The following is a 26,982-nucleotide window of genomic DNA, read 5'->3' on the forward strand; positions in this document are numbered from 1 at the left end:
CCGCCTTCACCCGTCTCCCAAGAAATGTATTTCAACCAACTGAAAATAATAACAGTTGGAACAGGATTAATTGCGACCATTTGGCAACTAATGGTCCAAGTGCAAGCAAATGTAAAATATATTTTAATACAGTGCAAGAAAAGAGAGAAAAACTGGCACGCTGTTTGACACCGATATAGTCCTGGTGTATATATCTGACAGATGTTACAGCAGGGCATATCGACAGACTAACTGGGCGCACAGGTATAGTCATTTAAAATGCATTGGGTCAGAGCCAGATGGCACAGCTCGGTAAAGGGGCACGAGAGCTAGGGGGACTTTGGTTAGGTCCCATATTCTGTACAGGTCGGTCTGTGTGTCTAACTGTGCTAAACTATCCATTTAACTATTTATTTTGTTATTTTTTTTTTTTAAACTGGAAACTTCGAAAGTGCAGCCAACTAGTTCCTTGGAAACAGCAAAGAATGAAAAGGGCAGAGACGCGCCAGTTTATTTGGGCTGTGCCAAAATAGCTCAATGCCAAATTCTCTGACCGCCCACTGCACGCAATTTGATCCTAGCCCTGAAGTTCACAGCCTCGCATCCCCACACCCCACCCCCGTCCACCCCAGAACCGGTCTCCGACAGATCTACTCAGACCCCAGGATAATGCCGCAGTTTAAAACGGGGGCAGAGGGTGCAGAAACACCACTCTCCCAAAGTCCGAAAGCAAAAATGAGCAGAAAAGCACCAGACCGGAACAGGAGTTGGCCATTCGGCCCCTCGAGCCTGTTCAGTCATTCAATCAGATCACAGCTGATCTGTGCCTCAACTCCATTTACCCGCCTTGGTTCCATGTTACTCAATCATAGGCGAACGAGGATGACTTGCTTCCACATGAGTTCATAGATGTTTCAATGAAGGGCCAGATGTTCCAGTCCTGAACTCCAATTGAAGGGGTGGAAGATGTCTGTGCGTGGATTTTTTTTAACGTGCGGTGACCGTTGCACACCAGCCACCATAGTGGCCTGACAGAGCTAGGCCTTTATCCAGTGGCAAGGGTTAACCAGGACGACTGGAGACAGCTCTGCTGCATGGACCTAGTGCGCACACATATCGCAGTGTGGGCAGGTCCGTGCTGCCCCTGGGCCCTGGGCTCTTCTATGCCCCGTACCCTCCACCACGTTGTTCCAGGGCCCGGCGCTCTAGCTCTATTTATAATCCCGGCCTGCGGTGGTGTTCCCACACAGGTCAGGGCGGCCCACGACCATTACTCAATACCCTTACCATGGGAACACCATCACCTCCATGGTCTCCTCCAAGTCACATACCATCCTGACTTAGACGTACAATTGCTGTTCCTTCATCGTCGCTGGGTCAAAATCCTGGAACTCCCTCCCTAACAGCACTGTAGGAGCACCTTCACCACACGAGAGGTGATTTCATTAAAACATACGCAATTCTGAAGGAGATTGACAGGGTAGATGCCGAGAGGTTGTTTCCCCTGGATGGAGAACAGAGAGTCGCGATAAATGATTCATTCTCTGATTGGCAACCAGTAACTAGTGGGGTGCCGCAGGGATCAGTGCTGGGACCCTAACTATTTACAATCTATATTAAAGACTTGGAAGAAGGGACTGAGTGTAACGTAGCCAAGTTTGCTGACGATACAAAGATGGGAGGAAAAGCAATGTGTGAGGAGGACACAAAAAACCTGCAAAAGGACATAGACAGACTAAGTGAGTGGGCAAAAATTTGGCAGATGGAGTATAATGTTGGAAAGTGTGAGGTCATGCACTTTGGCAGAAAAAAAATCAAAGAGCAAGTTATTATTTAAATGGAGAAAGATTGCAAAGTGCTGCAGTACAACGAGACCTGGGGTTACTTGTGCATGAAACACAAAAGGATAGTATGCAGGTACAGCAAGTGATCAGGAAGGCCAATGTTATCTTGGCCTTTATTGCAAATGGGATGGAGTATAAAAGCAGGGAAGTCTTGCTACAGCTATACAAGGTATTGGTGAGGCCACACCTGGAATACTGCGTGCAGTTTTGGTTTCCATATTTAAGAAAGGATATACTTGCTTTGGAGGCAGTTCAGAGAAGGTTCACGAGGTTGATTCCGGGGATGAGGAGTTTGACTTATGAGGATAGGTTGAGTAGGTTGGGCCTCTACTCATTGGAATTCAGAAGAATGAGAGGTGATCTTATCGAAACATATAAGATTATGAGGGGACTGACAAGGCGGTTGAGAGAGGATGTTTCCAGTGATAGGGGAGACTAGAACTGGGGAGCATGATTTTAGAATAAGGGATCACGCCCATTTAAAACTGAGATGAGAAGGAATTTCTTCTCTGAGGATTGTAAATCTGTGGAATTCGCTGCCTCAGAGAGCTGTGGAAGCCGGGACATTGAATAAATTTAAGACAGAAATAGAGAGTTTCTTAACTGATTAGGGAATATGGGGTTATGGGGAGCAGACAGGGAAGTGGACCTGAGTCCATGATCCAATCAGCCATGATCGTATTAAATGGCGGAGCAGGCTCAAGGGGCCATATGGCCTACTCCTATTTCTTATGTTCTTGTGTCTTATAATTTTAAACTGACCCCCCACATCCAGGGCCATTTGAGGGTGAGTGTAGTGCTCCAGATTGCCACCATCCTCTCTGTGGAAAAAGTGCTTCCTGATTTCACTGTTTAAACTGCCTGGCTCTAATTTTAAGATTGTGTCCCCTGGTTCTGCATTCCCCCAGCAGAGGCAATAGCTTCTCTGCATCTACTCGATCGAATCCCTTCATTATTTTAATCAATCACCCACCCCCTCCCCCCCCATCCCCACCCCCAGGAGGGTAACCTTACCCAAGTGGACTGCGGCTGGCTGGGGAGAGTTAAATTCGGACAATACCAGTCGCTAGCATGCCTAGGTTTCTGAGTGAACGCAGGCAAAATGTGAACTGTAAACAGCTTTTGTCAATTCCCACCTCCACAAATTAGCAACATGTAAACAGCCACAGCAAAATTAAGTGGAGTAAATTAGTCTGGGTAACCATAATTGAAATTCAATATAAACCTGTGCAGCAAATTGGGGGGAGGGGGGGGGGGGGGTGTGCGGGGGAAGAGAAACAGAAGATGCTGAATTGAAATCTCCGAAGGTTTCCTGGCTTCACTATGAATGCCGTCGTCCGTCAGAAGTTAGAAAGGATGTTATCGAAAGAACGAACTTGCATTTATATAGCGCCTTTCACAACTTCAGGACGTCCCAAAGCGCTTTACAGCCAATGAAGTACTTTTGGACTGTAGTCACTGTTGTAATGTCGGAAACGCAGCAGTCAATTTGCGCACAGCAAGCTCCCACAAACAGCAATGTGATAATGACCAGATAATCTGTTTTTTATGTTATGTTGATTGAGGGATAAATATTGGCCCCAGGACACCGGGGATAACCCCCCTGCTCTTCTTCAAAATAGTGCCGTGGGATCTTTTACATCCCTGAGAGAGAGCAGACGGGGGCTGGGATTAACGTCTCATCCGAAAGATGGCACCTCCGACAGTGCAGCGCTCCCTCAGCACTGCATTGGGAATGTCAGCCTGGATTTTTGTGCTCAAGTCTCTGGAGTGGTTAATAAGTTAGGCAGCTCCTGATAGGGCAGGAACATAGACCATGATTGGGTGACAATCTATTTAGTATCCCATACAAGGCAGTGAGGGACAGCCCGGAATGGATCTTGCACAAAGGGAAAAAGGGGAGGGGGATTGTCTGTCTCCCTCTGAAAGTAACGAATTACTGGAATACATGGACTTTGAAGTTGGTGATTTCCGAGAATGGAATTTGGGCAATGGATGGAGAGAGACAGGCATTCGTGTACTTTCTATAAAAAAAAACTTTGGGCCTTTTGTAATCTGGACGACACCCGAGCAACGACATCGGTGTCACATGTGGGAACGGTAGCATAGTGGTTATGTTACTGGACTAGTAATCCAGAGGCCTGGACTAATCATAGAAATTTACAGCACAGAAGGAGGCCATTTCAGCTCAGTGTGTCTGCGCTAGTCGACCAAGAGCTATCCAGCCTAATCCCGCTTTCCAGCTCTTGGTCCCTAGCCCTGTAGGTTACAGCACTTCAAGTGCACATCCAAGTACTAAAGTGGTGAGGGTTTCTGCCTCTACCACCCTTTCGGGCAGCGATTCCAGACCCCCCCACCCCACCCACCCTCTGGGTGAAAACATTTCCCCTCAAAACCTCCTATCAATTACTTTAAAATCTACTTTCAGGAAGGAAATCTACTGCCCTTACCCGGTCTGGCCTATATGTGACTCCAGACCCACAGCAAAGTGGTTGACTCTTAACTTCCCTCTGAAATAGCCTAGCGAGCCCCTTAAAGGCAATAAATGCTGGCCTTGCCAGTGATGCCCACATCCCATGAATGAATTTTTTAAAAATTCAAGACTTTAGCCTATTTGGTCCTTCAGAGATTTTGGGGTTAATCTAGATTACCATGTAATGAAATTAAATTTGATTTGCATATAGTTAACTCCCAGGAACACAAGTTATTCAGGACGTTGATTCAGACCTTTAGCACGAGTACCCAAGGGCAATGTTTGCATAATTCGGTTATTTTTGATGTGACAAGGGATAATAGGCAAATTTCATTGTGAAAACCGTTCATTCATGTATTTCATGTAAAATAAACCAGTTTGTCAATTCACAATTGGCCTCATGCCCAGAGTTATTGCTCCACCCTCTGGAAGATAGGAGAACTGCAGGAGGTGGCACTTGCAAGATCCCAGTATCCAACGCACACACAATGCGGGGTCCCCATTGTTCCGGCTTCGAGGCCATGCTACTGCTCAACTAGATATTGGATACGAAAGGCCGATCATAGAAATTTACGATACAGAAGGAGGCCATTCGGCCCATTGTATTGGTGCCGGCCGAAAAAGAGGCTATCCAGCCTAGTCCCACTTTCCGGCTCTTGGTCCGTAGCCCTGTAGGTTACAGCACTGCAGGTGCACATCCATGTACTTGTTAAACGTGATGAGGGTTTCTGCCTCTACCACCCTTTCAGGCAGTGAGTTCTAGACCCCCACCACCCTCTGGGTGGAAAAAAGTTCTCCTCGACTCCCGTCTAAACCTTCTACCAATTACTTGAAATCTATGCCCTCTGGATATTGACCCCTCTGCTAAGGGAAATAGGTCCTTCCTATCCACTCTATCTAGGCCCCTCAATTAAATTTCCCCTCCGCTTCCTCTGATCAAAGAAAGCAACCCCAGCTTATCCAATCCTTCCTCAGTGGGGGATAGGGTCCGCCTAAGGGAGAATCCGTTGACACTGAAGCCAAGAGAATGCCTAGCGCAGACCCAAAGTTAGTCAACAATTGAAGGCTGGTGATTGACTGAAGATTTTCTTTGAAGACACTGGTTTTCCCTGCGGATCCCTAGAACTATATTTTTTTTTATATCTGCCAATAAACATCCACACTAATGATAATACAGAAATTTCTGATCTCGAAAGGGTATCTTCAAATGGTATAACGAAAATCCCCAGCAAATTTAGTCACTTGCTACAACTCCATATCTTTTAAAATTCGCATCCTTGTTTTCAAATCCCTCCAAGGCCTCGCTCCTCCGTGTCTCCTCCAGCCCTACAAACCCCCGAGATATTGCACTCCTCCAACGCAGGCCTTTTTCGCCTCCCCGATTTCCATTGCTCCATCATTGGTGGCCGTGCCTGCCCTGTCTAGGCCCCAAGCTCTGGAATTTCCTCCCTAAACCTCTCGGCTTCTCTCTCCTTAAAACCTCTCTGACCAAGCTGCCCCGCTCCTCTTCGAAAAGTGCCACGGGATCTTTCACGTCCACCCGAGCGCAGACGGGGCCTCGCTTTAATGTCTCATCCGAAAGATGGCACCTCTGACAGTGCAGTACTCCCCCAGTACTGCAGTGGGAGCGTCAGCCTAGATTTTTATGCTCAAGTCTCTGGAGCGGGCCTGGAGCCCACTTGATGTTGATAGCTGTTATAGAATTGATTGTTAGGGTTAGTCAACAACTCCATTATCGTTGCATCATGTGATGGCCAGGGCGGTAGAAGGCGAACGAGATGGACCTTGGTCCTATGTGTTCCGAAGGGAGAGCCACGGACAGACACAGGGTTTGGCCCACCCCAGCAGAGAGGCGGTTTCGCTGCCTTATTCCATGGAGTTTACTTGCGGCCGCTTACCTGAAGGCTTCGAGCACGGTTTGTTCAGGCAGGTGGGGTGTGACATCTGCAAACGCCCGTTTAAAATCCTCCACCATCAAAAACCCACGACCTGCGAGTGAGATTAAAGAAAATAATTGCATTTATATAGCGCCTTTAACGTCCCAAGAAATTGCGAAGCTCAGGGCCTCGGTAGGGCGAGGTGAAGAGGGGTGGGAGGCAGCTCTGGTGCAGCATAGACCAGTTGGGACGAACGGCCCGTTTCTGTGCTGTAATTTCTCCGCAATCATCCACCGCCTTATGACCCTTTCAATTGAAGGCACAGGAGATCGTCGAGCACCCCACTGAATCGTCGAACAGTACTGCACAGGAGGCCATTCGGCCCATCGAGTCTGCGCCGGCTCTTTCGAAGAGCCATCGACTCAGTCCCACTCCCCCGCTCCTTCCCCATATCCCGGCAATACTTTCTCCATCAAGTAGTTATCCAATTCCCTTTTGAAGGCTACTATTGATTTGCAGTCCATCCCAAATCCTAAACACTATAAAACCCCTGGTCCGGATGGATTGTATCCACGCATTTTGAAAGAATCTAGGGAAGAGATAGCAGAGGCATTACTACACATACTTAACAATTCGTTAGAAAAAGGTGTAGTGCCAGAGGACTAGTGGATAGCTAACCTAATATCAATATTTAACAAGGGAAATAGAACATGTCCAGGGAATTATAGACCCGGCAGCTTATCAGTGATAGGAAAAATAATGGAATCCCTACTAAAAGGAGAAAATAGAACATCTAGAGACCAAAAGTATAATGAATAGTCAGCATGGATTTCAAAGAGAAAGTCTTGCTTGACCAACCCCATTGAATTTTTTGAAGAGGTAACAGAGTAGATGAGGGTAATGCAGTAGATGTAATTTATCTAGATTTTCAAAAGACCTTCGATAAGATACCCCATAATAGACTGATGGACAAGATCAGAGAATGCAGAGTCAGGGGACAAGTAGCAGAATGGATCGCTAGCTGGCTTCAAGACAGAAAGCAGAGAGTAGGGGTACAAGGTAGCTATTACACAAGAACATAAGAACTTAAGAATTAGGAACAGGAGGAGGCCATCTAGCCCCTCAAGTCTGCCCCGCCATTCAACAAGATCATGGCTGATCTGGCCGTGGACTCAGCTCCACTTACCCGCCCTCTCCCCGTAACCCTTAATTCCCTTATTGGTTAAAAATCTATCTATCTGTGACTTGAATACATTCAATGAGCTAGCCTCAACTGCTTCCTTGGGCAGAGAATTCCAGATTCACAACCCTCTGGGAGAAGAAATTCCTTCTCAACTCGGTTTTAAATTGGCTCCCCTGTATTTTGAGGCTGTGCCCCCTAGTTCTAGTCTCCCCGACCAGTGGAAACAACCTCTCTGCCTCTATCTTGTCTATCCCTTTCATTATTTTAAATGTTTCTATAAGATCACCCCTCATCCTTCTGAACTCCAACGAGTAAAGACCCAGTCTACTCAATCTATCATCAAGGTAACCCCCTCATCTCCGGAATCAGCCGAGTGAATCGTCTCTGTGCCCACTCCAAGGCTAGTATATCCTTCCTTAAGTAAGGTGACCAAAACTGCACGCAGTACTCCAGGTGCGGCCTCACCAATACCCTGTACAGTTGCAGCAGGACCTCCCTGCTTTTGTACTCCATCCCTCTCGCAATGAAGGCCAACATTCCATTCGCCTTCCTGATTACCTGCTGCACCTGCAAACTAACTTTTTGGGATTCATGCCCAAGGACCCCCAGGTCCCTCTGCACCTCAGCATGTTGTAATTTCTCCCCATTCAAATAATATTCCCTTTTACTGTTTTCCTTCCCCCCCCCCCCCCCCCAAGGTGGATGACCTCACACTTTCCGACATTGTATTCCATCTGTCAAACTTTAGCCCATTCGCTTAACCTATCTAAATCTCCTTGCAGCCTCTCTGTGTCCTCTACACAACCCGCTTTCCCACTAATCTTTGTGGTACACTGGCAGTGGCGTTCCATAAGGATCAGTGCTGGGACCACTGTTCACAATTTATACCACACAGACTGCAGCGGTTCAAGGCAGCGGCTCACCACCACCTTCTCAAGGGTAATTAGGGATGGGCAATAAATGCCGGTCTTGCCAATATCCCAGGAACGAATAAAAAAACCTAATCAGAACCTTTAATAAACACCTCCATCAAATCTGCTGTCAGCTTTCTCTGCTCAATGAACCAAGAAAGGCACATAGTATTCAGTCGTTCGCTTACCATTTTAACAACTGCATCCAGACAAAGACTGCTGCAGTTTTGATCTGAGACGGCAACAACATATATTTATATAGCGCCTTTAACATAGAACGACGTCCCAAGGTGCTTCACACAAGACAAAACAGATAAATTTAACACCTAGCCAAATTAATATATATATATAAAGAAAAATAAAATAAATAAAATCAGTGACTAGGGAACTGCGGTCTTCCCAATATTTCATTGGAGAAAATTTCTGATCGTCCAGTACTGGATGTCAGACAAGCAATCTGACAATTTATAGACCGTGGAGGGGTCGAGAGAAGTGGCAGTGAGGTAGTGCTGGGTGTCGTCAGCGTACATGTGGAATCTGACAAATGGAGATAAGCTGCCCGACACAGCCTCTGCACCAGTTTTTCTCCCGGCACCTGTTAAACTGCTCGTGTCAGGGACGGGAAAAGTGGCTCCAACATTTAGCGGCAATTGGCGGCGTCCAACAAGGCACTGAAGCTTACAGTGTGCGTCAAACGCCGAGAAGATCTGCCTCATCTCGTCGTGGTGGTCTTGGGTTGCCTTCTTCCTGCTCATGAGGTTGGTGAATTGATCCGGGGGCAGGCCTGCAAACAGGGGCAGGTAAATAAACAGGTGAGCTGTCTGCACAAGCTCTCTCTCTCTCTTTCCTCCTCCTCCCCCCCCGCCCCCCCCCACTCCTCGTCCACCCCCTCCTTCTCTTCTGAGTCAAAATCCGGAAACTCCCTACCCAACAGCACTGTGGGAGCACCTTCACCACACGGACTGCAGCGGTTCAAGGCAACGGCTCACCACCTCCTTCTCAAGGGGCAATTGGGGATGGGCAATAAATGCCGGCCTGGCCAACGATGCCCACATCCCAGGAATAAATGGTAAAAAATATATATATATACACACACAAACGAGCCGCCACAATTTGTTCAATTTAAACAGATTTACAAAATTTAAGCAAGCCAGCCAACCTGTAAACCGAATACTTGGGTTGAAGCTCCTCTGCCCTCGCTGGTGCAGTATTATTTGTTTAGGGCGATCTGGGCTGTTTCTGCCGCATCATTACAGCAGTGACACTGATCAGTATCGATCAGCTTTAAGGCTGCTGTATGACAGCCGACAATGAGGAAAGGCCTTTAATCAGAGGCTCGGTTACAAAGGGAGCACCCAAACCATTTACTCTCAGCAGCACTCCACGATAACCACGAGCATTAATGCAAACAATGCTTTTTTTATTTTTGGAAAGTTAATGCGACACAGTACAGTCAACTTAACATTGTGGCTCAAAAGAATTCAAGCAGGCAATGGGTTAGGCCCAGCAGCAATCAGCATCCCGACGATTAACATCCACTTTCCAGTGTCAGCCTGTGGCTCAGAGTCAGGAGGTTGTGGGTTCAAATCCCACTCAGGGAGCGCTGCACTATCGGAGGAGCCGTTAAACTGAGACCCCGCCCCACCGCCCCAAACCCTCACAGGTGGACATAAAATTTACCAATGTCATTTTATTACGCGACTACCAGGATGGTAGAAGGCGAACTAGATGGACTGTGGTCTTTTTACTTCTAGCATTTCCTATGTTTTGATGAGGTAGCAGAGAGGGTTGATGAGGGTAATGTGTTTGATGTGGTGTACATGGATTTCCAAAAGGCGTTCGACAAAGTGCCACATAATAAAGTTGAAGCCCGTGGAATAAAAGGGACAATGGCAGCAAGGATTACCAAATTGGTTAAGTGGCAGGAAACAGAGTAGTGGTGAATAAAAACAGTAAATGCTGGAAATCTCAGCGGGTCAGGCAGCATCTGTGGAGAGAGAGAGAAAGCGAGTTAACGTTTCGGGTCAATGATCCTTGGTCAGAACAGTGCTGAACGGTTGTTTTCCGGACTGGAGGAAGGTACACAGTGTTCCCCAGGTCGGTTCTCGGACATGGGTGTACAGGGCACAATTTCAAAATGTGAAGCGGACACAAAAAACTTGGAAGTACCATGAACAGTGAGGAGGAGAGTGATGGGCTTCAGGAAGAGAGACAGGCTGGTGGAATGGGCGGATGAAATTTGACACAGAAAAGTGCGAAGTGATATATTTTGGTTGAAAGAATGAGGCAATTATAAACTAAAATGGTACAATCCTAAAGGGGGTGCATGAACAGAGACACCGAGGGGTATGTGTGCACAAATGGTTGAAGGTGGCAGGGCAGGTTGAGAAAGGCTTACGGGATGCTGGGCTTCATGAATAGAGGTATAGAGTACAAAAGTGTGGAAATGATGATGAACCTGTATAAACATTGGGTCTGCCTCAACTGGAGTATTGTGTCCAATTCTGGGCACCACACTTTAGGAAGGATGTGAAGGCCTTAGAGAGGGTGCAGGAAAGATTTACAAGAATGGTTCCAGAGATGAGGGACTTCAGTTACGTGGATAGACTGGAGAAGCTGGGGTTGTTCTCCTTCGAGCAGAGAAGGTTGAGGGGAGATTTGATCGAGGTGTTCAAAATCATGAGGGGTCTGGACAGAGTAGAGAGAGAGAGGGAAACTGTTCCCATTGGCGGAAGGGTCGAGAACCAGAGGACACAGATTTAAGGTAATTGGCAAAAGAACCAAAAGGCGACAGGAGGAAAAACTATTTTACGCAGCGAGTGGTTAGGATCTGGAATGCACGGCCTGAGAGGGTGGTGGAGGCAGACTCAAATCACTGCTGTCAAAAGGGAATTGGATAAGTATGTGAAGGAAAAAAAATGTGCATGGCTACAGGGAAAGGCGAGGGAGGGGGAACTAGCTGAGAGTTGGCACAGGCTCAACAGGCCAAATGGCCTCCTACTGTGCTGTAACCATTCCGTGATTCTATTCTATGTTCTGAACTTGCCCAAAGCAGATTTTTCCCTTTAAGCAGAAAATGTTAGATGGTACACTACCTGGCAGATGGTGTTCCAGCACTGTAGCCATCAGTATATCTGTCTCCAGCTGCAAAAGGTGATACAAAAAATGTTGAAGTGGTACAACGTATAATAATTCTCAAGATGACAACCATACTGCCACAGCACACAAGTCAGGTGTGTGATGGAATACTCTCCACTTGCCTGGAGTGCAGCTCTAAAACTCAAGGAGCTCGACACCATCCAGGACAAAAAAACAGTCCGTTTGATTGGCACCCCATCCACCACCTTCAACATTCACTCCCTCCACCACCGGCGCCCCCTGGCTGCAGTGTGTCCCATCTACAAGATGCACTGCAGCAACTCGCCAAGGCTTCTTCAGCAGCACCTCCCAAACCCACGACCTCTGCCACCCAGAAGGACAAGGGCAGCAGACACATGGGAACACCACCATCTCCATGTCCCCCTCCAAGCTACACACCAGACAGAGGTGGAAGTATATTCATCGTCGCTGGGTCAAAATCCGAGAGATCCCTCCCCATCATCGTCATCACCAGTCCCTCGGAGTCGAGGATGATTTGCTTCCACTCAGTGAGTTCTCAGGTGACTGAGGAGTCCAATATGGGAATTACAGTCTCTGTCACAGGTGGGCAGACAGTGGTTGAAGGAAAGGGAGGGTGGGACTGGTTTGCCGCACGCTCCTTCCGCTGCCTGCACTTGGTTTCTGCATGCTCTCGGCGATGGGACTTGAGGTGCTCAGCACCTTACCAGATGCTCTTCTTCCACTTCGGGCGGTCTTTGGCCAGGGAGTCCCAGGTGTCGGTGAGAATGTTGCACTTTATCAGGGAGGCTTTGAGGGTGTCCTTGAAACGTTTCCTCTGCCCACCTGGGGCTCGCTTGCCGTGTAGAAGTTCGGAGTAAAGCGCTTGCTTTGGGAGTCTCGTGTCGGGCATGCGAACAATGTGGCCCGCCCAACTGAGCTGGTCGAGTGTGGTCAGTGCTTCGATGCTGGGGATGTTGGCCTGAGCGAGAACTCAAGACGTTGGTGCGTCCATCCTCCCAGTGGATTTGCAGGATCTTGCAGAGGCAGTGCTGGTGGTACTTCTCCAGCACTTTGAGGCGTCTGCTGTACATGGTCCACGTCTCAGCCACATAGGAAGGTGGGTATCACCACTGCCCTGTAGACCATGAGCTTGGTACCAGGTTTGAGGTCCTGGTCTTCAAACGCTCTCTTCCTCAGGCGACCGAAGGCTACACTGGCGCACTGGAGGCAGTGTTGGACCTCATCGTCAATGTCTGCCCTGGTTAACAGTAGGCTCCCGAGGTATGGATAATGGCCCTCGTCGTGGATTCTGATAACGGGTGGGGGCGGGGGGGGGGGGCGGGGGGGAGGCAGTGCTTTGTGGCGGGGGTAGGTTGGTAGAGGACCTTTGTCTTATGGATGTTTAGTGTAAGGCCCGTTGCTCGTGTTGGTGAAGTTGTTGACGATGGCTTGGAGTTCGGCCTCAGAGTGTGTGCAGACGCAAGTGTCTAACAGCACTATGAGAGCACCTTCACCACACGGACTGCAGCGGTTTAAGGTGGCGGCTCACCACTACCTTCTCAAGGGCAACTAAATGATGGCCTTGCTAGCAACGCTGTATCCTCAAATGGATAAAAATACAATATTTATTTGCAGGTATTAGTTAAAATTACAGTATAGTTTATACTGATGTGCAGATCACTACATTTCTTCTCATCTCAGTCCTAAATGATCGATCCTTTATCCTGGGACCCCTAGTTCTAGACTTTCCAGCCAGGGGAAACAGCCTCTCACCATCAACCCTGTCAAGCCCTCGAATTATTTGACACATTTCGGCGAGATCACCTCTCTCTTCCAAACTCAAGAGTATAGGCCCAATCTACTCAATCTCTCCTCATCCCAGGAATCAATCGAGTGAACCTTTGTTGCACCCCCTCTAAGGCAAGTAGATTCTTCCTTAAAATAAGGCGACCAAAACCGTGCAGAGTACATTAGGTGTGGTCTCACCAAAGCCCTGTAGTGAATGGCAGAGCAGGCTCAAGGGGCCACATGGCACACTCCTGCTCCTATTTCTTATGTTCACATCCCAGAGAATCCAACACCATTTCAGCCATGGTTGTTTTTTCTTTTAAAAAAAGATTGTGGAACAAACAATATTTGCCTTCTTGGTAAACTCAACAACGGATGTCTTTCAGCTACAACGTCAGCCATGGCTCAGTGGGTAGCACACTCACCTCAGAGCGAGAAGGTTGTGGGTTCAAGTCCCACTCCAGGGACTCGTGTATAAAAATCCAGGCTGACACTCCAGTGCAGCGCTGAGGGAGTGCTGCATTGTCGGAGGTGCCGTCTTTCGGAAGAGACATTAAACCGAAGCCCCGTCTGTTCTCAGGTGGACGTAGAAGATCAATGACAGGGGAGTTATCCCTGGTATCCTGGCCAATATTTATCCCCCAATCACCATCACAAACAGATTATCTAGTCATTATCACATTGCTGTTTGTGGGAGCTTGCTGTGCGTAAATTGGCTGCTGTGTTTCCTGCATTACAACAGTAACTACACTTCAAAAGTACTTCACTGGCTGTAAAGTGCTTTGGGACGTCGTGACGTCTTCTGTGCTGTAACCATTTTATGATTACAGAGGAAATCAAATTATTTCTCCCATTTTATAGTTATAGGTATTAACAGACCATTCAGCCCAACTGGTCCGTGCCGGTGACCCTGGAGTGGGACTTGAACCCACGACCTTCTGACTCAGAGGTGAAGGTGCTAACACATATTAGTACATTAAATGCGCTATATAAAATGAAAGTTGTTGTTGTGTAGCAGGGGGAATGATCGGCTGAATCTGTCCCTGTGTCGATGTCTTTCTCAACAGGGCCCACTTTCAAGTTTGATTGAAGTACAAGGTCGCCATCTGCTGTTCAAAGCGGTTAAAACACCTAGCTTCATTCAGTGCAAGTCATGAAAACGTTAAACCACCTCTGGGTCCTGGGAAACAATCCAGCCTTGCTGTTGGCTGCAAGTAGCCCTGTTGTCAGAGGAATTGACTATTCCGACCGTCTCCTAGCCGGCCTCCCACCCTCCAGAAAAGTGAGTTCATCCAAAACGCGGCTGCCCGTGTCCTAACTCGCATCAAGTCCCAGTCACCCATCACCCCGTCCTCACTGACCTGCATTGGCTCTCAGTCCGGCAACACCTCGATCTTAAAACTCTCAAACTTGCTTTCAAATCCCACTATGAACTCGCCCCCTCCCCATCTCTGCAACCTCCTCCAGCCCTACAATCCTCCGAGATAGCTGCGCGCCTCGAATTCTGGCCTCTTGAGCATTTGCGATTTTAAATTGCTCCACCATTGGTTGATGTGCCTTCTGCTGCCGAGGCCCCAAGCTCTGAAATTCCCACCCTAAACCTTTGCACTTCCCTCTCTCCTCCTTTAAGACAGAACAAAAATATAGAACTGATCAACAACAACAACTTCTATTTAGATAGCGAGGAGGATGGTGACAAACCTTTGCACTGCCCGCGGTCATCAAAATCCACGGCGCGGCCTTGGACAACGTGGACCATTGCCCATACATCGGGAGCCTACTACCAGCAAGGGCAGACATAGACGATGAGGTCCAACACCGTCTCCAGTGCGCCAGCGCAACTTTCGGTCGCCTGAGGGGAGAGAGTATTCGAAGACCAGGACCTCAAATCTGGCACCAAGCTTATAGTCTACAGGGCAGTAATACCCACACCCTCCTATATGGCTCATTGATGTGGACCATATACAGTAGACATCCCAAAGCACTGGAGAAGTACCACCAGCGCTGCCCCCGCAGGATCCTGCAAATCCACTGGGAGGATAGACGCACCAACGTCAGTGTTCTCGCTCAGGTCAATATCCCCAGCATCGAAGCACTGACCACACTGTCTGCATGCTTGACATGAGACTCCCAAAGCAAGCGCTCTACTTGGAACTCCTACACAGTAAGCGAGCACCAGGTGGGCAGAGGAAAATTTCAAGGACACCCTCAAAGCCTCCTTGATAAAGTGTAACATCCCCACCGAGACCTGGGAGTCCCTGGTACAAGACCGCCCTAAGTGGAGAAAGAGCATCCGGGGAGGGCGTTGAGCACCTCGAGTCTCGTCGCCGAGAGCATGCAGAAAACAAGCATGCGGCAAACCAGTCCCACCCACCCCTTCCCTCAACCACTGTCTGTCCCACATGTGACAGACTGTAATTCCGGTATTGGACTGTTCAGTCACCTGAGAACTCACTTTGAGTGCAAGCAAGTCTTCCTCGATTTTGAGGCACTGCCTATGATGATGCTTATATAGCGTCTTTAAATGTAGTAAAACATCGCAAGGTGCTTCACAGGAGTAGGACACCGAGCCACAGACAAAATAATTAAGGCAGATGAAGGATGTAGGTTTTAAGGAGGAAAGCGAGGTGGAGAGGCGGAGAGGTTTAGGGAGGGAGTTCCAGAGCTTGGGGCCCAGGCAGCTGAAGGCACAGCCACTGATGGTTGAGTGATTATAATCAGGGATGCTCAGGAGGGCAGAATTAGAGGGGTGCAGACATCTCGGGGCGGAGGCTGGAGGAGATTACAGAGATAGGGAGGGGCAAGGCCATAGATGTCTGTGCTCCTCAAATTCTGGCCTCTTGAGCATCCCTCATTATAACTGTTCAACCGTCAGTGGCCGTGCCTTCAGCTGCCTGGGTCCCAAGTTCTGGAACTCCCTCCCTAAACCACTCCATCTCGCTTTCCTCCTTTAAGATGCTCCTGAAAACCTGACCTTTTGGTCAGCTGCCTTAATTTCTTCTGTGGCTTGGTGTCAAATTTATCTGTTTTGTCTTGTAACACTGCTGTGAAGCATCTTGTGATGTTTTACTACGTTAAAGGTGCTATATAAATAAAAGTTCTCTACCAGTCCCCTCCGACGGTCATTCTACCCCTTGGCTTGGCTCAGTGGGCAGCACTCCCCCCTCAGTTGGAAGGGTGTGGGTTCAAGTCCAAGTCCCACTCCAACATTCCTCAACCAACATTCACTATACCAACAGAATGACATAGCATCCATCGTGCCTTTGCCTGCTCTTTCAAAGTGCTACCCGACCAGCCTCACTCCCCCTGCTCTTTCCCCATAGCCCTGCTCATTTTTTCCTTCTAAATATTTATCTAATTCTCTTTTGAAAGTCTTTATTGAATGTGCTTCCAGCGCCCTTTCAGGCAGAGCATTCCAGATCATAACCCGCTACGTGAAAAAACAAATTCTCATCCCCACTCGGATTCTTTTGCCAAGTTAACTGAAAGTTTTAACATTTTTCATCTCAACTTTGCAGTACATTGTGAAGAGAGAATTTAAAAGGAGTGTCTGCAGTATGCAGACAGTGTCCTCTGCTGGTCATGAGGTGGTTACACTCCAGTCTGAAAACTGATGAGACACCTTAATTATAGAAAGAAAAAAGACTTGCATTTATATAGCACCTTTCACGACCACCGGATGTCTCAAAGCGCTTTACAGCCAATTAAATACTTCTGGAGTGTAGTCAGTGTTGTAATGTAGGAAATGCAGCAGCAAATGTGCACACAGCAAGCTCCCACAAACAGCGATGTGATAATGACCCAATAATCTGTTTTTGATATGTTGATTGAGGGATAGATATTGGCCAGGACACCGGCGAGAACCCCCCTGCTCTTCTTCGAACTAGTGCCCTGGGATCTTTTACATTCACCCGAGAGCACAGACGGGGCCTCAGTTTAACTTCGCATCCAAAAGATGGCACCTCTGACAGTGCGGCGCTCCCTCAGCACTGCACTGGGAGTGTCAGACTAGATTTATATGCTCAAGTTCCTGGAGTGGGATTTGAACCCACAAACTTCTGACTCGGAGGCGAGAGTGCCACCCACTGACACTATAGAGCAAGGACAGTTATTGGGAGGTTGGGGGGGGGGGGGGGGGGGAGAAAGAGGGGCTGGGTGGATAGGGCAACGCTGCCCCTAAGCTGCACGGTTGTCTGCTGGTCCTGCGCAGCCCGGGACCAGCTTTTCAAAAGCACAATTTAGTGCATGGGTGAAACTTTGAATGGGTCACGCACCCCAAAAATAATTTTTTTGGGGGGCGGGGGCGAGGGACAACATTGAATAGGAGGGTGCCGCAATTTTGCGCCCGGAATGATTTCAAACGGCAATGAGATGACCGACCAGTTAAGATGTTCCAAGACTGAGATTGTTGTTAGGCAAGTATATCAAGGGACTATAGAGCCAAGGCGGGTCAATGGAGTTGAGCTACAGATCGGTTGTGATCTTATTGAATGGTGGAACAGCTGAGAAAGGGCTGGATGGCCGCCTCCTGGTCCTACATGGCTCCGATCTGATGAGTGACAGTGCACAACAGCACACCACAAACTTTAGCTCCCGACCCCGGTGTATGGAATGAAATGGGGACCAGCAACGGTAAAGCTGCAAAGGTAATGCATTGTAGCAAGAATCCCAGTGAGTCGCGAAGATCGAGGCAAACCTGCCGCTCTGCAATACCGCAAGTCAGTCGAAGAGAAAGGATAATTCTGTGACAGATAGTTGGTGGACTTCCACTCGAAGACTTGCATTTATATAGCGCCCATCACAACCTCAGGACGTTCCAAAGCACTTTAGAGCCATTGACGCACTTTTGGAGTGCAGTCACTGTGGTCATGTAGGAAACGCGGCAGCCAATTTGCGCACAGCAAGCTCCCACCAACAGCAATGTGACCAGATAATCTGTGTGGTTTTCTAAAAATTATGTTGATTGAGGGATAAATAACAGCCAGGACACTGGGGAGAACTTTGAAATATAGTGTCATGGGATCTATTTACACCCACCCGAGACCTCGGTTTAACATCTCATCCGAATGATGAGACATCTCCGACAATGCTGGGACAACATCTCCGACAGTGCTGAGTGTATTAACCTAGATTTAGGTGCTCATGTCGCTGGAGTGGGACTTGAACCCACAACCTGCCGACTCAGAGGCGAGTCTGCTGCCCACTGAGCCACAGCTGACACTATATTTTAATGCCAGGTTTCAATCGAGCTTGACTGTGAACCTCTCAAATGCAGCGCTGTTTACCTTTGATGGTTTATATCCAAATATAGTCACCACCGCCACCTTAAGATCTTCCCTGCTCAGATAGCCTTTCCGACCCAAGTCACATTCCCGGAAAACCTGGTGAAGGAAAAACAAACCTGTTCATCAAGTAGAGATAAAAAATTACCGCAAGAATTCCAAACCCCCAAAAAGAGAGAGAGAGGCTGGTGTTTCACGGAGATTCTAATATCCATTTTGATCAATGACCGCTACCGTAGAATCATAGTGAAGGAGGCCATTCGGCCCATCGTGTCTGTCGGCTCTTTGATGGAGCTATCCAATTAGTTCCACTCCCCCTGCTCTTTCCCCACAGCCCGGCAAATCTTTTTCCCTTTCAAGCATTTATCCAATTCCCTTTTGGAGACAGTGGCCTATATTTTCTATTTTCAGATGTCGACAGGGCCTGTTAATTTCATCGGGCCTCGTGCTTGCAGATGACAAACAATCAGTAAATGCGTGCCTTGGTGTTAAAGGTGTCTGCAGTGCTCCTCGAGGGGCAGAGTGGTGGGGGGGTTCGCGATCGGGGAGCCCCCCTCCGGAGGAAGAAAGGCACAAGTGTGGGGAGGGTGCAACAGCACTGTTGGAGAGAGAGGGTTCACAAGGTAAGCGGGTGGGGACAGGGGGAGTGACATGGCGCAGGTGCTGAGGGGGGCGGTGGGGGGGGGGGGGGGGGGGAAGAAAAGAGTCCCATGGGGACATGGTGCTGAGGGGCACTAATGGGAACACAAGACTCCCAAAGCAAGCGCTCGACTCGGAACTCCTCCACGGCAAGTACGTCCCAGGTGGGAAGAGGAAACGTTTCAAGGACACCCTCAAAGCTTCCCTGATAAAGTGCAACATCCCCACCGACACCTGGGAGTCCCTGGCCAAAGACCGCCCCAAGTGGAAGAAGTGCATCCGGGAGGGCGCTGAGCACCTCGAGTATAGGAGCAGGGAGGTCTTGTTGCAGTTGTACAGGGCCTTGGTGAAGCCACACCTTGAGTATTGTGCGCAGTTTTGGTCTCCTAATCTGATGAAGGATACTTAAGGGGTTGACTGTGGATGGGCAATGGCAGACATTTAAGAACCGCATGGAAGAATTACAACAATTGTACATTCCTGTAAGGCGTAAAAATAAAAAAGGGAAGGTGGCTCAACTGTGGCTATCAATTGTTGTAATTCTTACATGCGGTCTCTAAATGTCTGCCATTGCCCATCCACAGTCAACCCCTTAAGTATCCTTAGCCAATCTATCCTAGCCAATTCACGCCTCATACCTTCAAAGTTAGCCTTCTTTAAGTTCTGGACCATGGATAGTATTAAAGCCAAGGAAGCGGCATACAAATTGGCCAGAAATAGCAGCGAATCCGGGGACTGGGAGAAATTTAGAACTCAGCAGGAGGACAACGGGTTTGATTAGGGCAGGGAAAATGGAGTACGAGAAGAAGCTTGCAGGGAACATTAAGGCGGATTGCAAAAGTTTCTATAGGTATGTAAAGAGAAAAAGGTTAGTAAAGACAAACATAGGTCCCCTGCAGTCAGAATCAGGGGAAGTCATAACGGGGAACAAAGAAATGGCAGACCAATTGAACAAGTACTTTGGTTCGGTATTCACTAAGGAGGACACAAACAACCTTCCGGATATAAAAGGGGTCAGAGGGTCTAGTAAGGAGGAGGAACTGAGGGAAATCTTTATTAGTCGGGAAATTGTGTTGGGGAAATTGATGGGATTGAAGGCCGATAAATCCCCAGGGCCTGATGGACTGCATCCCAGAGTACTTGAGGTGGCCTTGGAAATAGCAGATGCATTGACAGTCATTTTCCAACATTCCATTGACTCTGGATCAGTTCCTATCGAGTGGAGGGTAGCCAATGTAACCCCACTTTTTAAAAAAGGAGGGAGAAAGAAAACACGGAATTATAGACCGGTCAGCCTGACCTCAGTAGTGGGTAAAATGATGGAATCAATTATTAAGGATGTCATAGCAGCGCATTTGGAAAGAGGTGACATGATAGGTCCAAGTCAGCATGGATTTGTGAAAGGGAAATCATGCTTGACAAATCTTCTGGAATTTTTGAGGATGTTTCCAGTAAAGTGGACAAGGGAGAACCAGTTGATGTGGTATATTTGGACTTTCAGAAGGCTTTCGACAAGGTCCCACACAAGAGATTAATGTGCAAAGTTAAAGCACATGGGATTGGGGGTAGTGTGCTGACGTGGATTGAGAACTGGTTGTCAGACAGGAAGCAAAGAGTAGGAGTAAATAGGTACTTTGCAGAATGGCAGGCAGTGACTAGTGGGGTACCGCAAGGTTCTGTGCTGGGGCCCCAGCTGTTTACACTGTACATTAATGATTTAGATGAGGGGATTAAATGTAGTATCTCCAAATTTGCAGATGACACTAAGTTGGGTGGCAGTGTGAGCTGCGAGGAGGATGCTATGAGGCTGCAGAGCGACTTGGATAGGTTAGGTGAGTGGGCAAATGCATGGCAGATGAAGTATAATGTGGATAAATGTGAGGTGACCCAGTTTGGTGGTAAAAACAGAGAGACAGACTATTATCTGAATGGTGACAGATTAGGAAAAGGGGAGGTGCAACGAGGCCTGGGTGTCATGGTACATCAGTCATTGAAGGTTGGCATGCAGGTACAGCAGGCGGTTAAGAAAGCAAATGGCATGTTGGCCTTCATAGCGAGGGGATTTGAGTACAGGGGCAGGGAGGTGTTGCTACAGTTGTACAGGGCCTTGGTGAGGTCACACCTGGAGTATTGTGTACAGTTTTGGTCTCCTAACCTGAGGAAGGACATTCTTGCTATTGAGGGAGTGCAGCGAAGGTTCACCAGACTGATTCCCGGGATGGCGGGACTGACCTATCAAGAAAGACTGGATTAACTGGGCTTGTATTCACTGGAGTTCAGAAGAATGAGAGGGCACCTCATCGAAAAGTTTAAAATTCTGATGGGTTTAGACAGGTTAGATGCAGGAAGAATGTTCCCAATGTTGGGGAAGTCCAGAACCAGGGGACACAATCTCAGGATAAGGGGTAAGTCATTTAGGACCGAGATGAGGAAAAACTTCTTCACCCAGAGAGTGGTGAACCTGTGGAATTCTCTACCACAGAAAGTTGTTGAGGCCAATTCACTAAATATATTCAAAAAGGAGTTCGATGAAGTCCTTACTACTAGGGGGAATCAAGGGGTATGGCGAGAAAGCAGGAATGGGGTACTGAAGTTGCCTGTTCAGCCATGAACTCATTGAATGGCGGTGCAGGCTAGAAGGGCCGAATGGCCTACTCCTGCACCTATTTTTTATGTTTCTATGTTTCTAAACTTCTTCACTCAGAATTATGAACCTGTGGAATTCTCTAACAGAAAATTTTGGAGGCCAGTTCGTTAGATATATTCAAAATGGGGTTAGATGTGGCCCTTACGGCCAAAGGAATCAAGGGGTTTGGAGAGAAAGCAGGAATGGGATACTAAAGTTATAAAATGATCATCCATGATCATAATGAATGGTGGTGCAGGCCCAAAGGGCCGAATGGCCTGCTCCTGCACCTATTTTCTGTGTTTCTATGTCTCGTTGCAGCGGAAGGAGCGGGTGGCAAATCAGACTCCCCACCCACCCCTTCCCTCAACGACGGTCCATCTCACCTGTGACAGAGTCCAACTCCCGCAGCCACCTGAGAACTCACTTTTAGAGTGGAAGCAAGTCTTCCTTGATTCCGAGGGACTGTCTCTGATGAATGGGAAGAGCAGGTGCTGAGGGGGAAGAGAGTCCCACAGGGACTCTGGGAATGCTGAGGGGCACTATGGGGAAGAGCATGTGCTCAGCAACACACCACAACATTTGTGCAAGAAGCAAGACAGTCAGAGGTTGCAAACCTGCAGGTCTCTCAGCACGGGTAATACAGGGCGCAATGTGGCAGCCAACACGTTCAAGTGAAGGCTCAAACCAAGAGCCTTACTCCGTCTTGATTTTTCTGTACAGGTCCATTTGTGACAGATTAGTAAGTTCCACATTGTCACCAACAGAACACCCAGCTCTACAAGGGCCCCATCATCCGAGGAGGATAGACAGACAGGGGCCTCGAGACAGACAGACAGGGGCCTCGAGACAGACAGACAGGGGCCTCGAGACAGACAGACAGGGGCCTCGAGACAGACAGACAGGGGCCTCGAGACAGACAGACAGGCGCCTCGAGACAGACAGACAGGCGCCTCGAGACAGACAGACAGGCGCCTCGAGACAGACAGACAGGCGCCTCGAGACAGACAGACAGGCGCCTCGAGACAGACAGACAGGCGCCTCGAGACAGACAGACAGGCGCCTCGAGACAGACAGACAGGCGCCTCGAGACAGACAGACAGGCGCCTCGAGACAGACAGACAGGCGCCTCGAGACAGACAGACAGGCGCCTCGAGACAGACAGACAGGCGCCTCGAGACAGACAGACAGGCGCCTCGAGACAGACAGACAGGCGCCTCGAGACAGACAGACAGGCGCCTCGAGACAGACAGACAGGCGCCTCGAGACAGACAGACAGGCGCCTCGAGACAGACAGACAGGCGCCTCGAGACAGACAGACAGGCGCCTCGAGACAGACAGACAGGCGCCTCGAGACAGACAGACAGGCGCCTCGAGACAGACAGACAGGCGCCTCGAGACAGACAGACAGGCGCCTCGAGACAGACAGACAGGCGCCTCGAGACAGACAGACAGGCGCCTCGAGACAGACAGACAGGCGCCTCGAGACAGACAGACAGGCGCCTCGAGACAGACAGACAGGCGCCTCGAGACAGACAGACAGGCGCCTCGAGACAGACAGACAGGCGCCTCGAGACAGACAGACAGGCGCCTCGAGACAGACAGACAGGCGCCTCGAGACAGACAGACAGGCGCCTCGAGACAGACAGACAGGCGCCTCGAGACAGACAGACAGGCGCCTCGAGACAGACAGACAGGCGCCTCGAGACAGACAGACAGGCGCCTCGAGACAGACAGACAGGCGCCTCGAGACAGACAGACAGGCGCCTCGAGACAGACAGACAGGCGCCTCGAGACAGACAGACAGGCGCCTCGAGACAGACAGACAGGCGCCTCGAGACAGACAGACAGGCGCCTCGAGACAGACAGACAGGCGCCTCGAGACAGACAGACAGGCGCCTCGAGACAGACAGACAGGCGCCTCGATATCCCATGGCACTGTTCGAAGAGCAGGGGAGTTCTTCCCCTGTGTCCCCACCAAGATGTACCCTCAACCTACATCACTAAGTAGAGATCTGGTCATGATCGCACAGCTGTCTGTGGGAGCTTGCTGTGTGCAAATTGGCCACCGTGGTTCCGACATTAACAGTGACTGCACTCCAAAAGATACTCCGTTAGCTTTAAAAAAAGCTCTTTGGGAGGTCATGAAAGGAGCAATATAAATGCAAGTCTGTCTTTCTTTTACTCTGTCCAGTTCTGGTCACGGAGAAACATGTGGACCAAGTGTTGGAGATGTGGGAAATGAGGAAAGGAGGGGCCTGGGAATGTGATCTCACAGAGGGGACTCGAGAGAGGAAGTGAAATAAGTCACATTGCAGGAGTAGGATAAGGAGAGACAGATTCAAACTGGCAAAAGTCAAGAACAGATCGGATCTCCGTGAGTTGCGTTTCACACAAAGTGCGATGGAGTCGTGGGGGGCAAAAACCTGGGATTTATTTTTTTAAAACAGGTAGACGTCGCAATGGGGGAACTTTCGGGTCTTTTTGTAGAGATGGGCCCAATAGCTTTCCTCATCTCGTGCTGTTGCTGACCCATGGAAAATCACTTACATTGCAGCCCACCTGCATGGTGGGTTAGAGTCGGGTCGTTAGGCCGCAGCTAATTCGTCTGGGATTGGGAACTCTGGTCTTACCAGGTGAGGACGATAGCTGTATACTGCAGGAAGCGAGGACGATGGCTGTATACTGCAGGAAGCGAGGACGATAGCTGTATACTGCAGGAAGCGAGGACGATAGCTGTATACTGCAGGAAGCCAGGACGATGGCTGTATACCGCAGGAAGCCAGGACGATGGCTGTATACTGCAGGAAGCCAGGACGATGGCTGTACACTGCAGGAAGCGAGGACGATAGCTGTATACTGCAGGAAGCGAGGACGATAGCTGTATACTGCAGGAAGCGAGGACGATAGCTGTATACTGCAGGAAGCGAGGACGATAGCTGTATACTGCAGGAAGCGAGGACGATGGCTGTATACTGCAGGAAGCGAGGACGATAGCTGTATACTGCAGGAAGCGAGGACGATAGCTGTATACTGCAGGAAGCGAGGACATCGGATATACACCACAGAAGCAGTCCCGTTGGCGTTTATGCTCCACTCGAGCCTCCTCCCATCTTTCTTCATCTAAATCTATCAGCATAACCTTCTGTTCCCTTCTCCCTCTTAATTGTCTAGCCTCCCCTTAAATACATCCATACTATTCGCTTCAACCACTCCGTGGTAGTGAGTTCCATATTCTCACCACTCCAGGTTTTTTTCTGAATTCCCTATTGTACTTCTTGGTGACTATCCTTATATTGATGGCCTCTAGTTATGCTCTTCCCCACAAGTGGAAACATTCTCTGTATCCACTCTATCAAAACCTTTCATAATTTTAAAGACCTTTATTGGGTCACCCCTCAGTCTTCCCCACCCAAAGAGGAGAGAGACCCAGCCTGTTCATCCTTTCCTGATATGTATACCCTTGCATTTCTGGTATCATCCTTGTAAATCTTCTCTGCACCCTCTCCAGTGCCTCTATATCCTTTTTATAATATGGCGACTAGTATGGTCTAATCAAGATTCGATACAGGTTTAACATAACTTCTCTACTTTTCAATTCTATACCTCTAGAAATAAACCCTAGTGCTTGGTTTGCTTTTTTATGACCTGTGTCGCAACTTTCAGTGATTTGTGTATTTGTGTAGTGATCCGAGATGCCCTTGTTCCCCTACCCCACCGAGACTCTCACCCTCCAAGTAATAAGTGAACTCCCTATTATTCCACCCAAAATGTAATACCACTCATTTATCTGTGTTGAACTTCATTTGCCAATTATATGCCCATTCTGCAAGTTTCTCCTCCTCGGTATTGACGATCCCCCCTCCCCCAAATTGATATCATCCGCAAATTTAGAAATTGTGTTTTTGATTCCAAAGTCTAAATCGTTAATGTAAATTGTGAACAAGTGGTCCCAGCACTGATCCTTGTAGAACATCAATACATAGAAACATAGAAAATAGATGCAGGAGTAGGCCTTTCGGCCCTTTGAGCCTGCACCGCCATTCAATAAGATCATGGCTGATCATTCCCTCAGTACCCCTTTCCTGCTTTCTCTCCATACCCCTTGATCCCTTTAGCCATAAGGGCCATATCTAACTCCCTCTTGAATATATCCAATGAACTGGCATCAACAACTCTCTGCAGTAGGGAATTCCACAGGTTAACAATTCTGAGTGAAGATGTTTCTCCTCATCTCAGTCCTAAATGGCCTTCCCCTTCTCCTAAGATTATGTCTCCTGGTTCTGGACTTCCCCAACATCGGGAACATTCTTCCCTTATCTAACCTGTCCAGTCCCATCAGAATCTTACACGTTTCTATGAGATCCCCTCTCATCCTTCTAAACTCCAGTGAATAAAGGCCCAGTTGATCCAGTCTCTCCTCATATGACAGTCCAACCATCCCTGGAATCAGTCTGGTGAACCTTCGCTGCACTCCCTCAATAGCAAGAACGTCCTTCCTCACATTAGATCAAAACTCAACACAATATTCCAGGTGAGGCCTCACCAAGACCCTGTACAACTGCAGTAAGACCTCCCTGCTCCTATACTTAAATCCCCTAGCTATGAATGCCAACATACCATTTGCCTTCTTCACCACCTGCTGTACCTGCATGCCAACTTTCAATGACTGATGGACCATGACATCCAGGTCTCGTTGCACCTCCCCTTTTCCTAATCTGCCACCATTCAGATAATATTCTGCCTTCGTGTTTTTTCCCCCAAAATGGATAACCTCACATTTATCCACATTATACTGCATCTGCCATGCATTTTCCCACTCACCTAACCTGTCCAAGTCACCCTGCAGCCTCTTAGCGTTCTCCTCACAGCTCACACTGCCACCCAGTTTAGTGTCATCTGCAAACTTGGAGATATTACACTCAATTCCTTCATTGAAATCGTTAATGTATATTGTAAATAGCTGGTGTCCCAGCACTGAGCCCTGCAGCACTCTACTAGTCACCGCCTGCCATTCTGAAAAGGACCCATTTATCCCGACTCTCTGCTTCCTGTCTGGAAGCCAGCTAGCGATCCATTCTGCTCCTCACCCTTGAACCTCATCAGAACATAAATAGGAGCAGGAGTAGGCCACTTGGCCCCTCGAGCCTGCTCCGCCATTTAATATCATGACAGATCTGATCATGGACTCAGCTCCACTTCCCTGCCCGCTCCCCATAACCCTTTTATTCCCTCATTGCTCAAAAATCTGTCTATCTCCACATTAAATATATTCAATGAT

At 48.5% G+C, this 26,982-nt stretch overlaps 1 protein-coding gene across 3 annotated transcripts in view; it reads right to left on the bottom strand.

Annotated features, from left to right (window-relative positions):
• Window positions 1-26,982, bottom strand: part of efcab11 (EF-hand calcium binding domain 11) — a 145,784-nt gene that overhangs the window by 101,399 nt on the left and 17,403 nt on the right. For 2 of the 3 annotated variants that reach the window (XM_070877585.1, XM_070877586.1), the window contains exons 3-6: window positions 18,440-18,535; window positions 11,363-11,411; window positions 8,950-9,051; window positions 6,195-6,285 (exon numbers count right to left, since the gene is read on the bottom strand). In XM_070877585.1, coding sequence (XP_070733686.1) covers window positions 6,195-6,285; window positions 8,950-9,051; window positions 11,363-11,411; window positions 18,440-18,535 — 338 coding nt within the window. The remainder of the gene's footprint in view (window positions 1-6,194; window positions 6,286-8,949; window positions 9,052-11,362; window positions 11,412-18,439; window positions 18,536-26,982) is intronic. The other variant, XM_070877587.1, reaches the window with a different exon arrangement.

The sequence above is a fragment of the Pristiophorus japonicus genome, chromosome 4 (assembly GCF_044704955.1).
Source record: "Pristiophorus japonicus isolate sPriJap1 chromosome 4, sPriJap1.hap1, whole genome shotgun sequence".
NCBI lineage: Eukaryota > Metazoa > Chordata > Chondrichthyes > Pristiophoridae > Pristiophorus > Pristiophorus japonicus.